We start from the raw sequence: 16,877 nt of genomic DNA, 5'->3' as shown, positions 1-16,877 counted from the left end.
CGTTTACTGTGAATTCCCACGTAAAAGTCTATCAAGCAAATCCAGCGGGGGCATTTTATTGATCACATATGGTTAGAAGATGGAAACTTCACTTAGACTTCTTTTACATCCACTCAAACAGCAGCATGAAGGGTGGCTCACTAAAATATAAACTTAATCTGTAGCACTCACATAGTCAACGTAACCAATGACGACTGTTATATGCAAAATGTCTAAATCAATGTTTTTACTCGACGTATCATGCTCATGCACTTATCTTTTATTTAAACTTAACAAAAGTTGCAGTTTCTCTCCTCTGCTGTGTGTGAGCAGTGTCTCCTGTCTGTAGACTGCAAGAGTGTGTGTGTGTGTGTGTGTAGGTGTCTCTGCAGGAAATCATCTTAAACTGTGTTTGAGATGCAATTTCAAAACAAACATGGTGGAAAAAGCATCTGAGTCCATGTTAAATGAGATGTGTTACTGTAACATTTTTTCTCAAAAGCTAAAGTGGTCCATAAAATACCAAATACTTTAAGTCAGGGGATGATAAACTAGGAAAATTTAGACTTTGTATAAAGTTTGTTATAGATTATAGTAAAACAGTCGCTGTGCAGACGGAGTATCCAAAGAGACAAAACAATCCTGACAATAAAGGCAGTATATGTATGTTTTTATGCTGTTGAACACAAATTATTTCTCTTCCATATTTTCCTCGTGGTGAAGCATTTAGACTAGTGATGGCCAAAGTGCGGTCTGTGGGACACCTAAGCCCTTGGAATGATTTTGTGCAGCTCCTGACCTCAGACTGAAAAGTAGCACAACAGGGCCTAAAACCACAGAGAGTTGATATGGATGGAAAGATTTTTTTTTTTCTTTTTAATTTGGGGCCAGATTTCATATCCGTGTAAAATGGAAAATTTTATATTGACACAAAGTTTTTGTCTTAATTAGCTACACATGTTGCTTTTATCACGGCAAAGTTTGGCACAGAGTGAACCATATCCTTATCTTGTTGCTCAGAATAGAAAAACAAACCTAGATTAAAAAACAGTCAACCCAACTCAAACAAGGTAAAGGTATACAACCCATTTCATGTTTCAAATCTACAATGATTTACATAGCTGTGCGTATGCTAGGCAGCAATGAAACAAATAAATAGGCTGAACAATTAACCAGCTGGTATCAGCTTGATAAAATCATATTAATCTATAAAACAAACAGTAGAAATTTACCTGGTGTTTATTGCATATAAATATTAGGACATGATCTGGTCACCAAAATGTGTCATTAGGAATAAATGTTGTTTTTCTGTATTTATTAAAAGGTATGAGTTACTGAGTGACATGTTTTTGATTCAAAGATGTTCAGAATCCAGAAGAACATTTCTGTACATTTCGTCTCACTGGTTTTATCTGGATTTAGATAAATGTGCATTTAGTTTACAGCTGAAGAGAGCTGGGTGTGTGTGAGCATCCCTCATGTTGAAGCAACTCAAGAGAAAAGTCAGCTTGGATAAAAATATTAACAGAAAAACGGTCGAAAACGGGACTGAAACTTGTATAAGCACAGAAACTCTCCAGGCCATTCAGCACATTAAATGGTCTAACGGAGGTCAAATTATAAACTGTAATTAATAAAAGTTAAAGGGAGAGGCATTAGACTTGACGTCTACTGACCTCAAAAGCTAGCACTTTTAAATTTGGTGAAGATCTAATTGGGTGGAGAAAATCAGCTTTAATCTTAGATGAGGGAATCTGAATAAAAAAAGCGTTATATGTCATTCTGAAAATAATCAGTATCCACAGCGGCATATAGAGGAAGAAAGGGGGAAAGTGGAAGAATACAGGGATTGCTGCTTTAATTGGTTATCAGGTTTTCATTGTAGTTTAGGTACATTATTGGCTCTCTGGCTGTGTGTGTGTGTGTGTGTGTGTGTGTGTGTGTGTGTGTGTGTGTGTGTGTGTGTGTGTGTGTGTGTGCGTGTGTGTGTGTGTGTGTGTATTAACACCCAGCTCTGTGAGGCCTCCCGGTGCGGTCTGAACAGGCTCCCCTAACATCCATTATTAGTTGATTAAAAGAATCAGCCTCCCTTATGCTAATAGTTGCATAAAAAGGGCTGCAGCGTCGGGCTCCGGCTCCTTTAGTGAGCCGAATTAAGGACACATTATTTATTCATGCAAATAAATTGAAAGTCATGTAGGGATTGATTTCCATTATAGTGAATAGCAATGACAACACTGTTTTCTCTGCATAACGGCTTAAGTGTTGTTGAATGGGAGGTGAGATGCCATCGAGTATAAAGAACACAGCACTTCTGAACCCCTGCTGAGCGTACAGTGAAATGAACAAAAACTTGTCTCATCTGACATGCACTCATTGATTTGATGCCATTTCCTTATAAACTTTAAACCTAAAGCTCCAACAAGACTACTTCAATGTTCCAGACGGAGTTTCCATTAATAAACCTGCTTTTATCTGCGCTCCATTACAGCTTTCACTTCGCAGAATTTTGAATCACAGTCGAAGGCGATGAATTAATTTCCATTCAGACTTCTCTGTTTGCGCAGCAACACACAGTCAGACTGAAATGGAGAAAAAAATCTTGAGATGTTTTCTGGCTGCAGCTCTTTTGTTGTTGTTGTTGTTTATTCTTTCTACACATCTATCTGAGCCATCACCCCAAATCAACTCCCTACCAACCTCTTCTTTCTTGATTGCATGCCTCTAAACCTTCCAACAACACATACTTTAAAATACAAGATGAACTCAGGGTAAATTAGAGTTATAAAAAAAAAAGTACACATAATATAAAATCCATATATTTCAGAAAGAGGACATTACACAAAACGTTAATGTTGGTGTAATCCGACCATCAGATTGTGAATTTAGCAGAATGATCCTCAGCAGACCAGCAACTCCACCACTAAATGCCTAAAATAAGCAAGTGGCCTAGTTAAAGTCTGGACTTCAATCTGACTGAAATGCTGTGGTATGACCATAACCAGGCAGTTTATGCTTGAAAACCATCTAATGTAAACAAGTTTAGAAAGCAAAAGTGACCAAATCTCTTTCACAATGATGCAAAAGACTAATTGCCACTTATCACAAAACTTGAGGGAAGTTCTTGCAACAACCAGTTTGGTTTAGGGGACTTTTTCAGAGAGTTTGGTTGGTCTGGATAGATTTCTTCCCCAACTTGTTAAAATGATTTATAAATCACATTTTGTACTTATTCAGGTTATCAAACCTTCCAACAATATATTCTTGTTGGAACCATACGCAGAACTTTCCCATCAGATATTCTGCTTCATACGTGTCCAGGAAGCTTCTGTTTTCCACATTTCATTTGGCCATTTTTGGGAGAAATGGTCCGATGTGACTGGAGCAGCTCTGGTGCTCAGAGAACCCACTAGGATTTATATTAGCACTTCATCAACTGTCTACAGTTAAGCCAAGGCTTATAGATATCTGGAAATACCTTGCAGATCAAACATAATTACACTATCGACCAAATTTAGCCCACAGAACTGAGTTTGAGTGAAATCTGTGCATCCTCCACATAAATTTAAAGGAAAGTGTTTTTCTATTAAGGTTTACAATTATGCCGTTTGCCAGTCTCATAACAGAGAATATTTGTTGCAGCACTGGCTGAAAACCATTAGTGAATGTATGTGCATATTACAAAGTAAGATAAGGTTTATAACAAAGCACCTTGGAATAGATGTCACCTACAAATACAGTCAGATGAAGAATATGTCAGTCAATCACCATGCTTTTTTATTAGAGGACATGGGCGTGTTTTTAGTGCATTTTGTTTGCTACAACTTAAAGCACTCCACACCAAATGTATGCAAAAGGACACACATGCTTGTTTTTCAATCAGAAGGGCTTTAGGTTTCCAGTGATATGGTAGCATTGTAGAGGGGAGCTGTGGATAGTACACAATTCAAGCTTTTTGCAATTTGTTGTGCATTTATTCTTAAAAAGTAACATTTCTATCTTTTAGGAAAAGATAGAAAATATTTCTTACTTTTCTTTTACAAAAAGTAAGAAATTAGCATTGGCAAAGTGCTAATCTCAGACTAAGATTAGCACTTTGCCAGGACTGATACATTTTAAGAAACAGTTAAATTCCCCACGAGGGACGATTAGACACTAAATTAATTACACCATGTTAAAACTGTGGTACACTGAGTATTTAATATGTTTACTTTGTACTTTCACGTTGTAAGAAGATACTCAACTAGGTGAAGGCCTTATGAATTTAAAGACACACAATTTAAACTTCTATTTTGTTCCATTTTCTTATCAACAATGATAATGTTCGACAGTGAATTACTGTACCCTCATCGAACGTATTTAGCAAACTGTGATTTAATCTACCATAAGTCCTCTGGTGTGTGTTCAAACTGAACTGAGGGTGTACATCAGCACAAGTCCGTACCTGTACAGAAGACAAAAAGGGTATCTTCTCTGTCTCTCTCAGTGTGTGCAGTGTTTTAGACAGGGGGAAAAGAAGTGTGCATGTGTGTTGGTGTGTGTACTGAGAAGCAGCTGAGTTGAAAGCCTTGCAGCTGACAGCCTGTAAGCCTGGACCTCCATCTCGGCTCCACCACCCAACTCCTCTGTTCGGCTGGGTGGCTGGGCTCATTACAAACCCACGCAACGGCCTGCGTACACACTGCGCTTCTGTGGCCATCTCTGTGAGGTCATTTAAAGACATCACGCAATCCCCTGCTCCTTTCCCCTCAACTTCAGCAGATGACTTCAACCTTCATCCTGACATTTCTTCCACCCGTCGCACTAAAGCCAGGGCTTCATTTGCAAACAGCCACCTTATGTTTTTCACAGGAAGAGGAAGAGACAGAACGTCCTCACTTTTTTAAAAATGGGCACACTGGAATGATCAAAAACTAGAATCTGGTTCCCACAAAAGCAGTCAGACACAGATATAAATACATATCTCTCACCACTCCACCCCACAGCTTTTCTACCCTTTCTTCCTCCCATGTTTCCTGCCATTCTCTCATTTTACTCTGTTTCTGCCAACTTCTTTTTTCTCCTTTTTTTGTCACTTTGTCACACTCTTTTCTCCTACCTGAGACACTGTACATTTTTTCAACTTTCTCTCTCTGTCACCCGTTCCTGTGTTTCTTACGCTCATTTCATTTTTTTGTACCATATTGCCTCTCTCCCTTTCTTCCTCGCTTTGCTCTCTCTTTTCACTCGCTTCCATTCTCCCAATTCTAGTTTTCTCACACCTTCTCCCTCTCTCTCTGTCTCGCTCTCTCCCTCTCCTTCACCTACGCCGTCATCTTTCCCTGACTAAAAGTCAAAGCACCAGAGGGAGGGACAGCGGGAAGGAGAAGTGACAACAAGCAAGGCACAGAAACAGCAGCAGGAGAGAAGGTGAGGTGACAGAAAGAGACAGAGAAGATCTGCTGTTTGAAACACACAGTGAGAAATGTCAAGGGGAAAGCCAGGCGGAGGAGGAGGTGGGGGGGGGATGAAGCTCCCTGAGTCTCTTGTGTCGATAGGTCATGGTAACCTACAGACATTATCAGCTTTTTCCAGTCCAAGAACGTCCACAGATATCTGGATTTGGTAAATACATTTGCACATAAATTGAATGTATTTTTTTATTTTTTTTTTGCGTATTGGTCTAAAACAGAGAGACAGTGAAAATCAGCGGGAAAAACTGACAAGCTCCTCCTGATGCTTCAAGCATTGTCTGTGGGAAACAACATGCAAATGAACCCAACAGTATCAAAACTGTTGTTACTGGGGGGAGGGGGGGAAATCGACGGTTTGTTGATTTTTAGGTGGTTTAAGTATTAAAAAGCAATGCTTTTTTGATTCTATACAAAAAAATAATACATAAGCATTAACATTTACTATGTTGAGTGCAAAAACCTGCACGAAAAAAGAAATCAATCTAGACTGAGTCAGACTGAACGATCACCTTGACCAGGTGGGGCTGCCTGTCCTCCATCAGCCTAAAGAGGGTGCTGTGGACTCAGCTTTTAATGAGCAATCACACACATTTTCAATCTTCTCTTCTGGCACTGCAGGATGTTTGGTTGATGGAGCTTCTGTTTTAGCTGGTCATGTGACTAACACGTTCTCAAAGTCTGAGCTGCGGTAGCACTGGGGGCTGAGAATAGCACACAGTTTGAGGTAATAACAGTTCGACACGGGAGGAGACATGGTGTGAATGGCATCCCAGTTGTCTGTGGAATTTGTTTTACTGAGTTTTCCAGTGTATGAAGTTGCAGAAATGTCCAGAGGGATGCTGGGTAACAGCACAGCTGATAGAACTCCAAGTGTCGACACTGATATCTACCAGATTTTACATTGTTTTCTGACATCTTAATACAGTCTGAAGTCTGGCACTTTGGAGCCGAGGCTGGAAATTATATGTGAATCTCAATAATCATCTGCTTTTTCAGGTGTGTGTATGATGAACCGAAAAAGTACTTATGTACATAATGTCAGTAAATATCGGTTTCACAACTAAATTTAAGATGTGGGTATTTCAGACAGAGAGGTAGAGAATAGTAGTTCTTCTTTTTTTGTCTCTTTGATGCTTCTCCAAATCTAGAAAATACTTCATATCTTCCCCGACTCTGCAGGAGCAATGATTAAAGTGTATATTACAGAATATTTCTTACGTCTTGTCGTTATCACAAATACATTATATTCTTAGAAAGATTGTCATGAGGCAGTCACATTTTTAACACTGGAATTTGCTGAAAGTAATGTTTGCAAACGTACGTATTTCACCACACAACTTCCGTATTCTGAGGGAAGCATTTTCAAGTTTAAACTGTAGAAACCATTATGTTCAAATATGTGGCAACAACATCTACTTTTGCAATGCAATGCTCTTCTGGGAACCTTGGGTTTTAACATCCATAAGACTTTTTTGTTCTAACTAAACAGTGCAGCAGAACCAGCACACCTTGTCATGGTTAAAGAAGTTTCTGACAGCACTGAGGAAAAAAAAAACATCCTCAGTATGAGCTGGAGAAACATGACAGAGCTTAAGGTGTTGACTTGGGCCAACCTCTGACTTCCCAGATCCCAACAGGACATCTCTGAGACAGACAAGAACAAGCCCAGACCATCAAGACCACATTCTGCAACCGTTGGCACCACAAGCCTATAAAACCATACATGCCATCGTCATGTCCCATTTAAGATCATGCTGTCCTACAAATATCAAATGAATTTTAATGATGGATGGAGTTTCTTTCTGCACAAGCAAAACATTTGCTTCCTTCCAGATGTTAAAATCTGGTTAATACAGGCAGAGATAAACAATTTACGGCATGTTACTCCACGTTCTTATTTGGTAAAGAAAGCCAAGTCATAAGGCTTGAACACTGTGTAAAAAGTCAAGTACACACCATAAATCTACAGGTTGTGGAACTAATTTTAGCAGCTTCAAATTTAAGAGTCTTTTGTTTGATCAGTTCAGTTTGCCACCTTGCCTAGGCATCAGTGGCTTGTACTGCCGTTAGTAATTAGAAAAACATTGATAGTCCACTGGAGATGGACTCCCATGACCCTGCAAGGATAAATGTGTGAAGACAATAGATGGATGGTTGATGGATACTGTAAATCCCGCTGGTTTTTCACCTCGGAACTAGAATGAGTTCAATTGAGTTGTACTGTTGTTCCCAGATTTTGGCTTTTAAATCCAAGACAAAGCGAATATAACTGGGTTTGACCCTGGACTTTAGTAGATCAATACAACACTCAATGCAGAAGAGTCCGAGCTCCAACAGTAAGTCAGAGACCTCAGGACAACGACTGCAACTTCTGCAGTCTTTGTCTTAGGTCTTCCTTATTTACCTGGTCAAAGGACTGTCGCGTCCTGATGAAGCACGCTGACTAACGAAGGTGATTTTGGTTGAGTTTGGATGACCTTAAGTCCAAATCCAGAGCAGAAATCTACCAGAAAATTCTATAGCGATTCCTGTTTCCTTCTGCTGACAAACTTTATGAAGATGCTGATTTTATTTTGCAGCCGTAGCTGGAACTAATTCAGTGACTGCCGTTGACTCACCAAAAACATTTCTATTGGTCTGATGCAAAATTTACATTTTTGGAGAAATAAAATTTGGGGTTTTATTCGCTGCAATCCACAGTCATCAGTATTAACAAAAACAAACATAGGAAATACATTGCCGTCCTGTAAACAGTTTTATTTCTTCATAAATTGTTGATATGTTTAATTAACTGAAATGCAGCTGTATTAAAACCAAGCACACAAAGAAAAAACAAAACTAGACCAAAATTAAATAGTCTACAAAATCTGTTAACTGTAACCAGTTCTCAGTCCCAGATTAAAAGCGAAATGTGAGAAAATGGTAAAATATTTTGCCCACTTTTAACTGTGTCCGCACCCTAATTTATTTGGGGATTTTGTGCAGCAACTTTCACTTCCTTGAAGGGAAAATAGGGTGCTGCATGATGTTATTTCCTACCTGTGACTAACCGGTCCATCAACATGAACAATAGCCATGATTGTAGAGCAGGCTAGCTTGTTTTATTGCACCCGGTTTAAGTAAGACCTGTGTGACTCCAGCCTCAGTCCTTAACGGCGTCAGGGTTAAAGGTCAAGCCAACAGGAAGCAGCTAAGTAGCCTATGGCGGAGCAGGCTCGACGACTACATGACACCAGACGCACCACGCCTAATGAAACGCTGGTGGATTGGGAGCTCGGCATGTATATTTATGTGTAGATTGTTGTGACTTACCAAGAGAGTGAGCAGCAGTTGTTTTGGAGCTGAAGAATCTTCCCAGTCCCAAGTCTCCCAGTTTAACCACACCAGTAGCTGTGATGAACACATTGGCTGGCTTGATGTCTGAGAAAAGGAAATCACAAAGAAAATAAATTCAGAAAAATAGCCCAATTTAATTTGGCAACCGTTTTTTTATTTTTTATTTTTTGGTCAGCACACAAAACAGGCACCTGAATAAGAGACATTAAAATATCATTTCAGTTAATGTGGGCGTTAGCAAGCTGTTTTCTGAAGTAATGGTAATGTGACCTGCCGAAGCCTTTGAAATTTACAGCTCCTGTATAATTGTAAGCAGCTTTTGAATAGGCCGTCTCTGCTAAGTGGCTGTTAGAGCTCAGAGCTCAGGGTTCATTTGTGTCCCTGTGTCCTAATCAAAGTCAGCATTAATGGAAATACATCACCTGTAACTGAGAGGGTCTCTGAACGAGCAGCAATCTGTGCACATGAATCCAGAATGAGACCTCATAAACAGAGCACTTTCTTTAGATGATGTGCTTGTTAACAGCTAGACTTTAGGCCTGTCAAGGTGCTGGAGCAGATAACAGAGATTTATTATTATTATTGTTTGACTTTCAGATTCACTTTTCGCCAAGTTAAAAGATCGGGTAAACAATTGTTTCACTTTCTGGCAACAGTTTGCTTAAGTGGTTTTCTTATCATCATGGTACTCGGGGGGGAGATTAGGATAAAAAATAAAATCGACCTGTGACCAGAATAATTATCAACTTGAGTGGTCCTGAACAATGACCGACTGGTTGAAAACTCAAAAAAACAAATGAACTTTGGAAGGATGGAAAAATAATAGATTCCTCTCCTTTATCTTTTGGAGATTTCAGCCTCTGTCTGTTGAGGAACAAAGTGTAGAAAACATTCTGTTTTCACTGACAATGCCTCCTAACTCCACTTGACCCAGTCGGCATGTGAAACTGGAGATTACGATGCCTGATAAAACCATAATACCTCTGAATGAGATCAAGCTTGCCGATATTTATTGCCGTCCAGTTACCACATTTCCACTTCAGACCCTGAGGAGCTCCGACTGTCAGATAACGATTTACATTAGAGGTGTGCCAATCGATCGGCAACTGATCATAATTGGCCGATGACCACAAAAAAATGTATGATCGGTGATCGCCGATCACTGTTACTTGTTGCCAAACCGATCACCTGTATCTCACTTTGCAGCCTGCATGTGCAGCTGATGATCTCTTTCCTTCACACTGCGCAAGCATGCAGCAACAAATCCTAATCGATGCCATGTAGAACTTCAACACTCAGAGTGAATGGGGAAGTTTGTATGTTGCAATGAAAAATTACTTCAGGGGTAAAGAACGTCAAAATGCATCAGCATGTAATATGGCATTTAAAAAACAAGCACTTTTCGGAGTTTGGCTACATCGAGGCTCAATGCAGGAACTAAAGGACATCCGGAGCGTCCAGATAGCAGGTAAAGCAGGTAAAGCTGAGCACAACTACCAACACTCACCCAGATTAGCATGATGGCCAGAAAGCTAAACAAATAACCAGAAAAATAATTTAAGTCAATGGGCTGGTGGTAGAAGACACTGGTTCTGCTCTCGTTGTTGAGCCGCCACTACTGGTAGTAATACGTCACAGATGTAGCGCCGTTCAACCTCCACCCAGCAGTGAACTCTCACACCAAATGTCTGCTTAAAGCTGCAGCATGCAACTTAAACACACGATTTTACATATGTATAAAAACCTTTGCTATGTCCTGACATAAGACAGATAATCAATCTCCTCTGCCTCCTCTCTGTGTTCTGCAGAATTACTCTGCTCATTCAGAATCAACCAATCAGAGCCAGCATTAATCAGCTAGCCTTGCGCTCAGGAAGTTTTCACTCAGTTTCCTTTTTTTTTTTTTTTTGACATTATTCGATATAGGCATTATTATTCTATATAGATTCATTTGACGCATGTATAATTTATGGTACAAAACATATACTGACTATGAAATAAGAAAATATGTAAGAATATTAAACGGTGATGGTGCCAAATGAGTAGCATTTATAAAAGACAAACACAAACTGTTTTATTACCATGGTGGAAGTACAGAACAACACCCTGACCCATCAGAAAATTCACTATTAAGAAGAACTGAAGCATGTATGTGTAGAGGAACGCTACCTCTGTGCATGACTCTTCGGGAGTGCATGTGTTCAAGCGCACTGCAGAGCTGGACGAAGTACTTCCACACCGTTCTCTCTGGGATGAGCCTCCTCTGCTTCTTAAAGTGCTGCAGCAGGAAAACAAAAACAAAGAGCCAAGGTTACATTAAAATGTAGCAGGGGCAACAGACAAACAAAAGATTTTACTACAAATCGGAAAAAAGTACAAAGGATAGAGTTACTAGGTTGGCATGTAAGATTTTATGTGTTTGTAGAGTATCCTTCCCCACACACTGACTCCACTCCTAATGCAAGCCAGACCAGGCTATCGTCTGTCCCTTGCATATCCAAGTTCTGTCTCATTTTCTCTGCAGCGTACAATGGAAAGCACATGCATTCTCCGGAGCAAAGAAAAAGAAATTTGTGGTGCCTTCTTAAACTCCACCATCTGGCACACAGGACTCTTGTTGTGCTCAGCCCACAGTGGCAGAACGGTTCCTCCTGTTTTCAGAGTTTATGCACGTACTACTATTTGGAAGGCTAGGAGTTGTTCTTGATTATCAACACTGTGGTTCAGCTGAAAAACAAAAGAAAAGTGATGACACGAAGGCAAACTGATCAACTATGACTATATGAATTAACTGGTTCTTGGAACTCCTACTTGGGCAGCTGTGCAGCAATGCAGGCCATAAAAATGTATCAGGTTCTATGATCACAATTTAATGGGGTGTCCTTCAGGCTCCAGGAAAGAAAAGCCTGGAAGTAGACCAGGTTAGATGAGAGCTGTGCACATGAGGAATGCACTTGGAGTATTTAGCTAACTTTTACCAAAACAGAAAAAAAAAATGTCTTAAAACTCTGGACAGGATACATTTCACCAGGAAGTCCAACTTGCATGAAGAATTTTGTTGCACAATGCAGACCTAAAGCAAAAAAATCTTAAATCTCCAAGCACATTAAAATGCAACGAAGGCAGGATTTTCCATGTGCTATAAAAATACTTTATTAAATTTCCTTTTATCATTAACAACTGTCCTTTTTATACAAAAAAATTCTCAAAGCACATAAAGGTGCATAATTTGGGATCTCTGAGCAAATTATTCCATGTTCAAGGTGCACAGAATGAAAAAGCAGCCTTCCCTGAGATCAATCAATACCCTTGGTACGTTAAAAAGAGGCAACTACTTTGAAAAGCGTGGCTGCTAAAAATCCGACCTGAGACGGAGGGGGAAACAGAGGCAAGCTGGGAGTTTACCCAGGACTGCTTTACAGGCAAAAATATACCACAGCTTTTGTCTGCAAGTGGTCAATGATGTCCACCTCACCAAATCATAAATAATGCAACGTTTGCATTTATAATGAGAAGAGTTGCATGGCACACTAAATCAAGGCTCCAAATAAGGGAGCTGCATGCAAGAAGAATAGATCACAGCATAATCAATCACAGGCAGAAAAGTTGCTTCTGTGTGTTTTTTTTATGTCTTGGTAATACAGGAAGATGTATTCCTAAAGTAATTTATGAGCCATTCAGTTTGTTTCTCTGATACACATTATGCTTACATTGCAAATCAGTAAAGCTGTATACACCTGTTCAAATGCAGGAATCGATTTCAGAATTAGCTGAAAAAGACCAACATGTCCTGGTAAGAGCCAAATTACTGCTTATTTTAATTTTTTTTTAATTTATTATATTTTATACATATCCAATTATGGGTGTAATGAATGTCAACCAATTAGTATTAAAAATTAGACATTTGGTGCAAAAACGATTTGTGGATCTAATTCAAAGATGCATAAAACTAAAAATGTACACGTAAAAGTTCACATGTTTTGAAGCCACCACAAGCTTCTGGCTTCTGACAAGCAAGTGCCTTGATTCCTCTCCACATAATAATCGGTAGAGTTCATTTAAAGTGGCTGCTTTTCTGGAACAGACCCAGTTTAAAAGCATAACCCATGTAGTTTCAATAGGGCTGAGGGTCAGAGCCGTCCCACGAGCTGAAAACTGTTTTTCAATGTGTGTTTGCGGTCAATATCTTTGTGGGACACACACATGGTTTTAAATTTCAACCAAATTATTGCTGATCCGGAAGGTTTTTCATTACTGCACTTTGTGCAATGACCAGTAACACGAGTGAAACAGACCCTCAGCATGATGTTACCACCCCCATGCCTGACAGCTGGTATAGTGTCCTTAGGTTTTTAGCCTCACCTGGACTATAAATAAACTGAAATGACGCAACAGACCAGCCACCTACATAGTCAGGCCCAAAATTATTCATACACCTGACAGGTTTAGGTTTAAAATAATCTTTTAATTTCTTGTGAAAAGAAAGTCATGCATCTCAACTACATTTTTTTGGAATTTCTATAAATTTAGACCAAGGCTCAGTTTTAGTATTTAATCTCGTAACATTCATTTCCAGATTTCAAATCATCCCTGGAATTGAAACGTTATCCTTCATTTAATAGCTGTAAACAAACCATTTTATTTGTATGTAAACCGTGACAGTTCATTTTTGCTGGATTCACATGAATTACAGTCATAAGAATTCATAAATTAGCTCTCAAAAATGGTAAATTTTTATCACCCCATTCCATTTAAAATTCTATTTATTTGTGTTTTTATCCCCGACTAAGCCAGTTGTCTCGTTTTAGATGTAACTCATATAAATTAAGATCCCTGATCAAAAAAACTACTTCTGCTTGAAACGTTGAGGCTATTTCAGGTATAAAACATCCAAATCTGCAGAGGTAAGAAAAGAAAACAAAAATGTCTAAGGGATAAAATAAATACAGCAACCTTTATTGCTCTCTAAAGTAGATGTTTTAGTCATGATCTTGTACTGCTGATGGGGGACTTGGACCCAGAAGCAACAGAGTGGCTAAATTTGGACTGTGAGGTAAAAATATGTAACATATTCCCCAAATCTCTTGTTCACCATTTGAGCCCAAACAATCCTTGCATTGGCACCTCCTGTGACTTGTTTCCTTAAATAACCCTGCAAGAGGATGTTTAAGGGATGAGATGCAACTCACTGCATCCGTTAAGATATTACAATATTCCTGGACCCAACACAAGCTGGAAATATATATTTGTCACTGCAGCACTCTTCCAGTGAGAGGCTCAAGTACCCGATTATTTGGGTGATGATTTGCTGGACGCTGTTTATAACGAGAACAGAGAGGCAACAAAGATTTCAAAAATTGAAGTAGCAGAAATATAAAAAGGTGAGAGATAACTAAAAATGGACAAAGGTGTGATAAAGAGAAGAATAGAGATAGACGGATGGATAAAGAAAGGGAGGAATAGACCTTGGCCTACATCCAAACAAAGCCTCAGTAAGGAGCCATTCTTTCTTTGCCCCCCATTTCCATATCAGAGGACCGTTTGATGTCAATGGGGGAGCACATAGACACCCACCAACACCCTCTTTTCTATGCCTTTAACAGCAAACACTGCACATGCAATATTCTGTAAGTGCATGCAAATCAGGGACCATCTGATATCATTCGAATCCTGAGATGGTCCGAGAGAAACAGAAAAGTAGTCTGGAGGAAAATACATCAAAAAGAATCATCATAATTAAAAACATTTTTGCAATGTTTTTTTTTTTTTTGTTTTTTTTTTTTAAATATGGGATGTTGTAGGAACGTGTTTACTGCACAGCCCAAGGATGGGAAACTGAAATCTGGCAAAAACATCTGGCCTGCCACTGTTGGACTGGAATAAACAATCAATTAAAATGGTGCAGAAGACAAATGGTGCAGAGAAGTAGCATATATATATATATTAAGAGTTTGTGTTGTCAGCAGACATAAGGCTGATGACACAACCCCAATGCTCTGAGCATCCGAGAACGCTTAGCTAAGATAGCAGTGACACTTAGTGGTTTGTTATCCTACCACCATGTTATCTGCCATGTAACATCTTTGTAAAATGCAACTCAGAACATTTGCTTGAATGTGTGCCTCCATGTTTGTGTCTGCATCTTCTCTGCTTACAAAGTAGACTATACGTATGTGTAAGGTGTGTGTGTGTGCCAAGCCTGCCATGTTCACTCTCTTGTACCACTAATCCTCGCCTCTCCTAATTTGCTACGTTGAACTGTGCAGATGTGGATCTGCTGAGTATGACTGCAAACAGCTTGTCGAGCTGTGCTGATACAACGCTGCAGCATCATTTATGCATAGCAGAAGACCAGGCTTTTTTACATACGCACTCCTAATTTGCTTTACTGGCAGATTTTTATGATAACTGGGGTGTCGGTCTAACTCGTACTCAAAAAAGAAAAAAAAGAAGAAGAAAAAGAAAAGTATGAGCCGTGGATTTAAAAAAAATAAAAAAAACACTACTTAATGCTGGATAACCCCGAGATTTTCTTCTGCTTAAAAAATTAAGACAGTTCCTTGAATAAAAACAAGCACACTGAGATTTGGGGTCAAATTTTATTTTACTTAAACCTGATTGTACAGATAAGAATTAGAAGAAGCTCCAGCCTAAATAAAAAAAAAGAGTTTTTTTAAAGGTTTGATACTAAAACAAACATTGCTACTACTTCAACATACAGCCCTAACAGCAATTATTTCAGTTTAAATTCATCCAAGTACCCCCTACACTCTGAGGCTTGAATTTTATTACCACTAACAGCTCAAGATTTCTAACAATGTCTCTTTCACGGTCTTGGCAGATGTAAACACGTTCTAGAGAGATGAAAGAAGCTTGCAGGAGGCCTTATATATTAGTTTGTTCCAGTATGAAGGGATGATTAAGACTAGGTGTCCAGGATGTCAAACCCCTATAAAATAACCACAAACCACAAGCCTTCTGCAGTCAGGCCTTCATTTATCAAACGATTCACTGGCACTTTCTGCTTGTGTGTGCACAAGGCTGTACAAGAGCGTCATAAAGAGACGAACAGGGTATAATTTAAATCGGGCCTCAACCCTCAGAATTTAGATTTAAAGAAAAAAATTATATATACATACATAACAGTGTAAGAAAGCGGTCAGTAGCAGCATTGCAAGTTGTACTCATTGTGGTAATTGTTTTGATTTCTCTCTGTCTTAATGTAGCGCCAAGATTAATAACAGTGATGAATATACAGTGTCTTGCTAAAGTATTTAAACTCCTTAAACCTTTTGACATTTTCCCATAATTACAACCACAGCTTTAATTATTTTGTTGGGCTATTATGTGATAGACCAACGCAAAGTAGAGCAAAATAGTGAAAATTGAGAAACTACTGCACAGTTTTAGTTTTATAAAAAAAATAAAGATCTGTGAAGTGCATTTGCATTCAGCACCTTAATTCAATACTTTGTAGAAGTACCTTTCATTAAAATTACATCTCCAGGTCTTTATACATGCATTTCTACCAGCTTCACTTATTCAAAGGCAGAATTTATTCAATGCAATGTCGCTCAAGTTCAGTAAGATCGGATGGAGAGAACCTGTGAACATCAATATTCCAAGTTTTAACACAAACTCAGTTTGTGCTAAACATAGTTGGGTTGGGGTGTCCACTTGTTATTTACACAAGCAAAAATTATTTAGTAGAGTCAGTTCACTTCATTAAGGAAAGCTAACATGGTTCCATAGCAAAACATGATTAAAATCTAGTTTTACAAATTGACATGAATAATAAAATGTCAATGATTCAACAACTGTCTTTTACAAGTAAAACATAAAACACATTTTGTTTGGTACGCATGTGCACAGTCCATGCATTGTTAAATTTCTAATAATCAGCCTTTTCCTGGTTCAACAATGGTTTTACTCTCAACTCTCCACCATGAGGCCAAATTTAGCACAACGATTATCTGTCCTGTCAATAAACTCACACAGCTCAACTGTGAATCTCTGCAGCTCCTCCAGAGTAACCAGGGATCTCTTGGATGCTTCCCTGATAAATAATCTCCCTGCCCAGCATGCCGATCAAAGACAACCATGTCTTTG

General features: G+C 38.9%; 1 protein-coding gene across 1 annotated transcript in view; it reads right to left on the bottom strand.

The window, feature by feature from the left end:
• nek7 (NIMA-related kinase 7) overlaps nt 1–16,877 on the bottom strand; it is a 76,265-nt gene that overhangs the window by 21,613 nt on the left and 37,775 nt on the right. Inside the window, exons 6-7 of the mRNA XM_088005088.1 lie at nt 10,938–11,046; nt 8,745–8,852 (exon numbers count right to left, since the gene is read on the bottom strand). Coding sequence (XP_087861214.1) covers nt 8,745–8,852; nt 10,938–11,046 — 217 coding nt within the window. The remainder of the gene's footprint in view (nt 1–8,744; nt 8,853–10,937; nt 11,047–16,877) is intronic.

Source organism: Poecilia mexicana, unplaced genomic scaffold (genome assembly GCF_051168715.1).
Source record: "Poecilia mexicana isolate PSO_F unplaced genomic scaffold, ASM5116871v1 scaffold_4, whole genome shotgun sequence".
NCBI lineage: Eukaryota > Metazoa > Chordata > Actinopteri > Cyprinodontiformes > Poeciliidae > Poecilia > Poecilia mexicana.
This window is presented reverse-complemented; position numbering and strand designations above follow the sequence as displayed.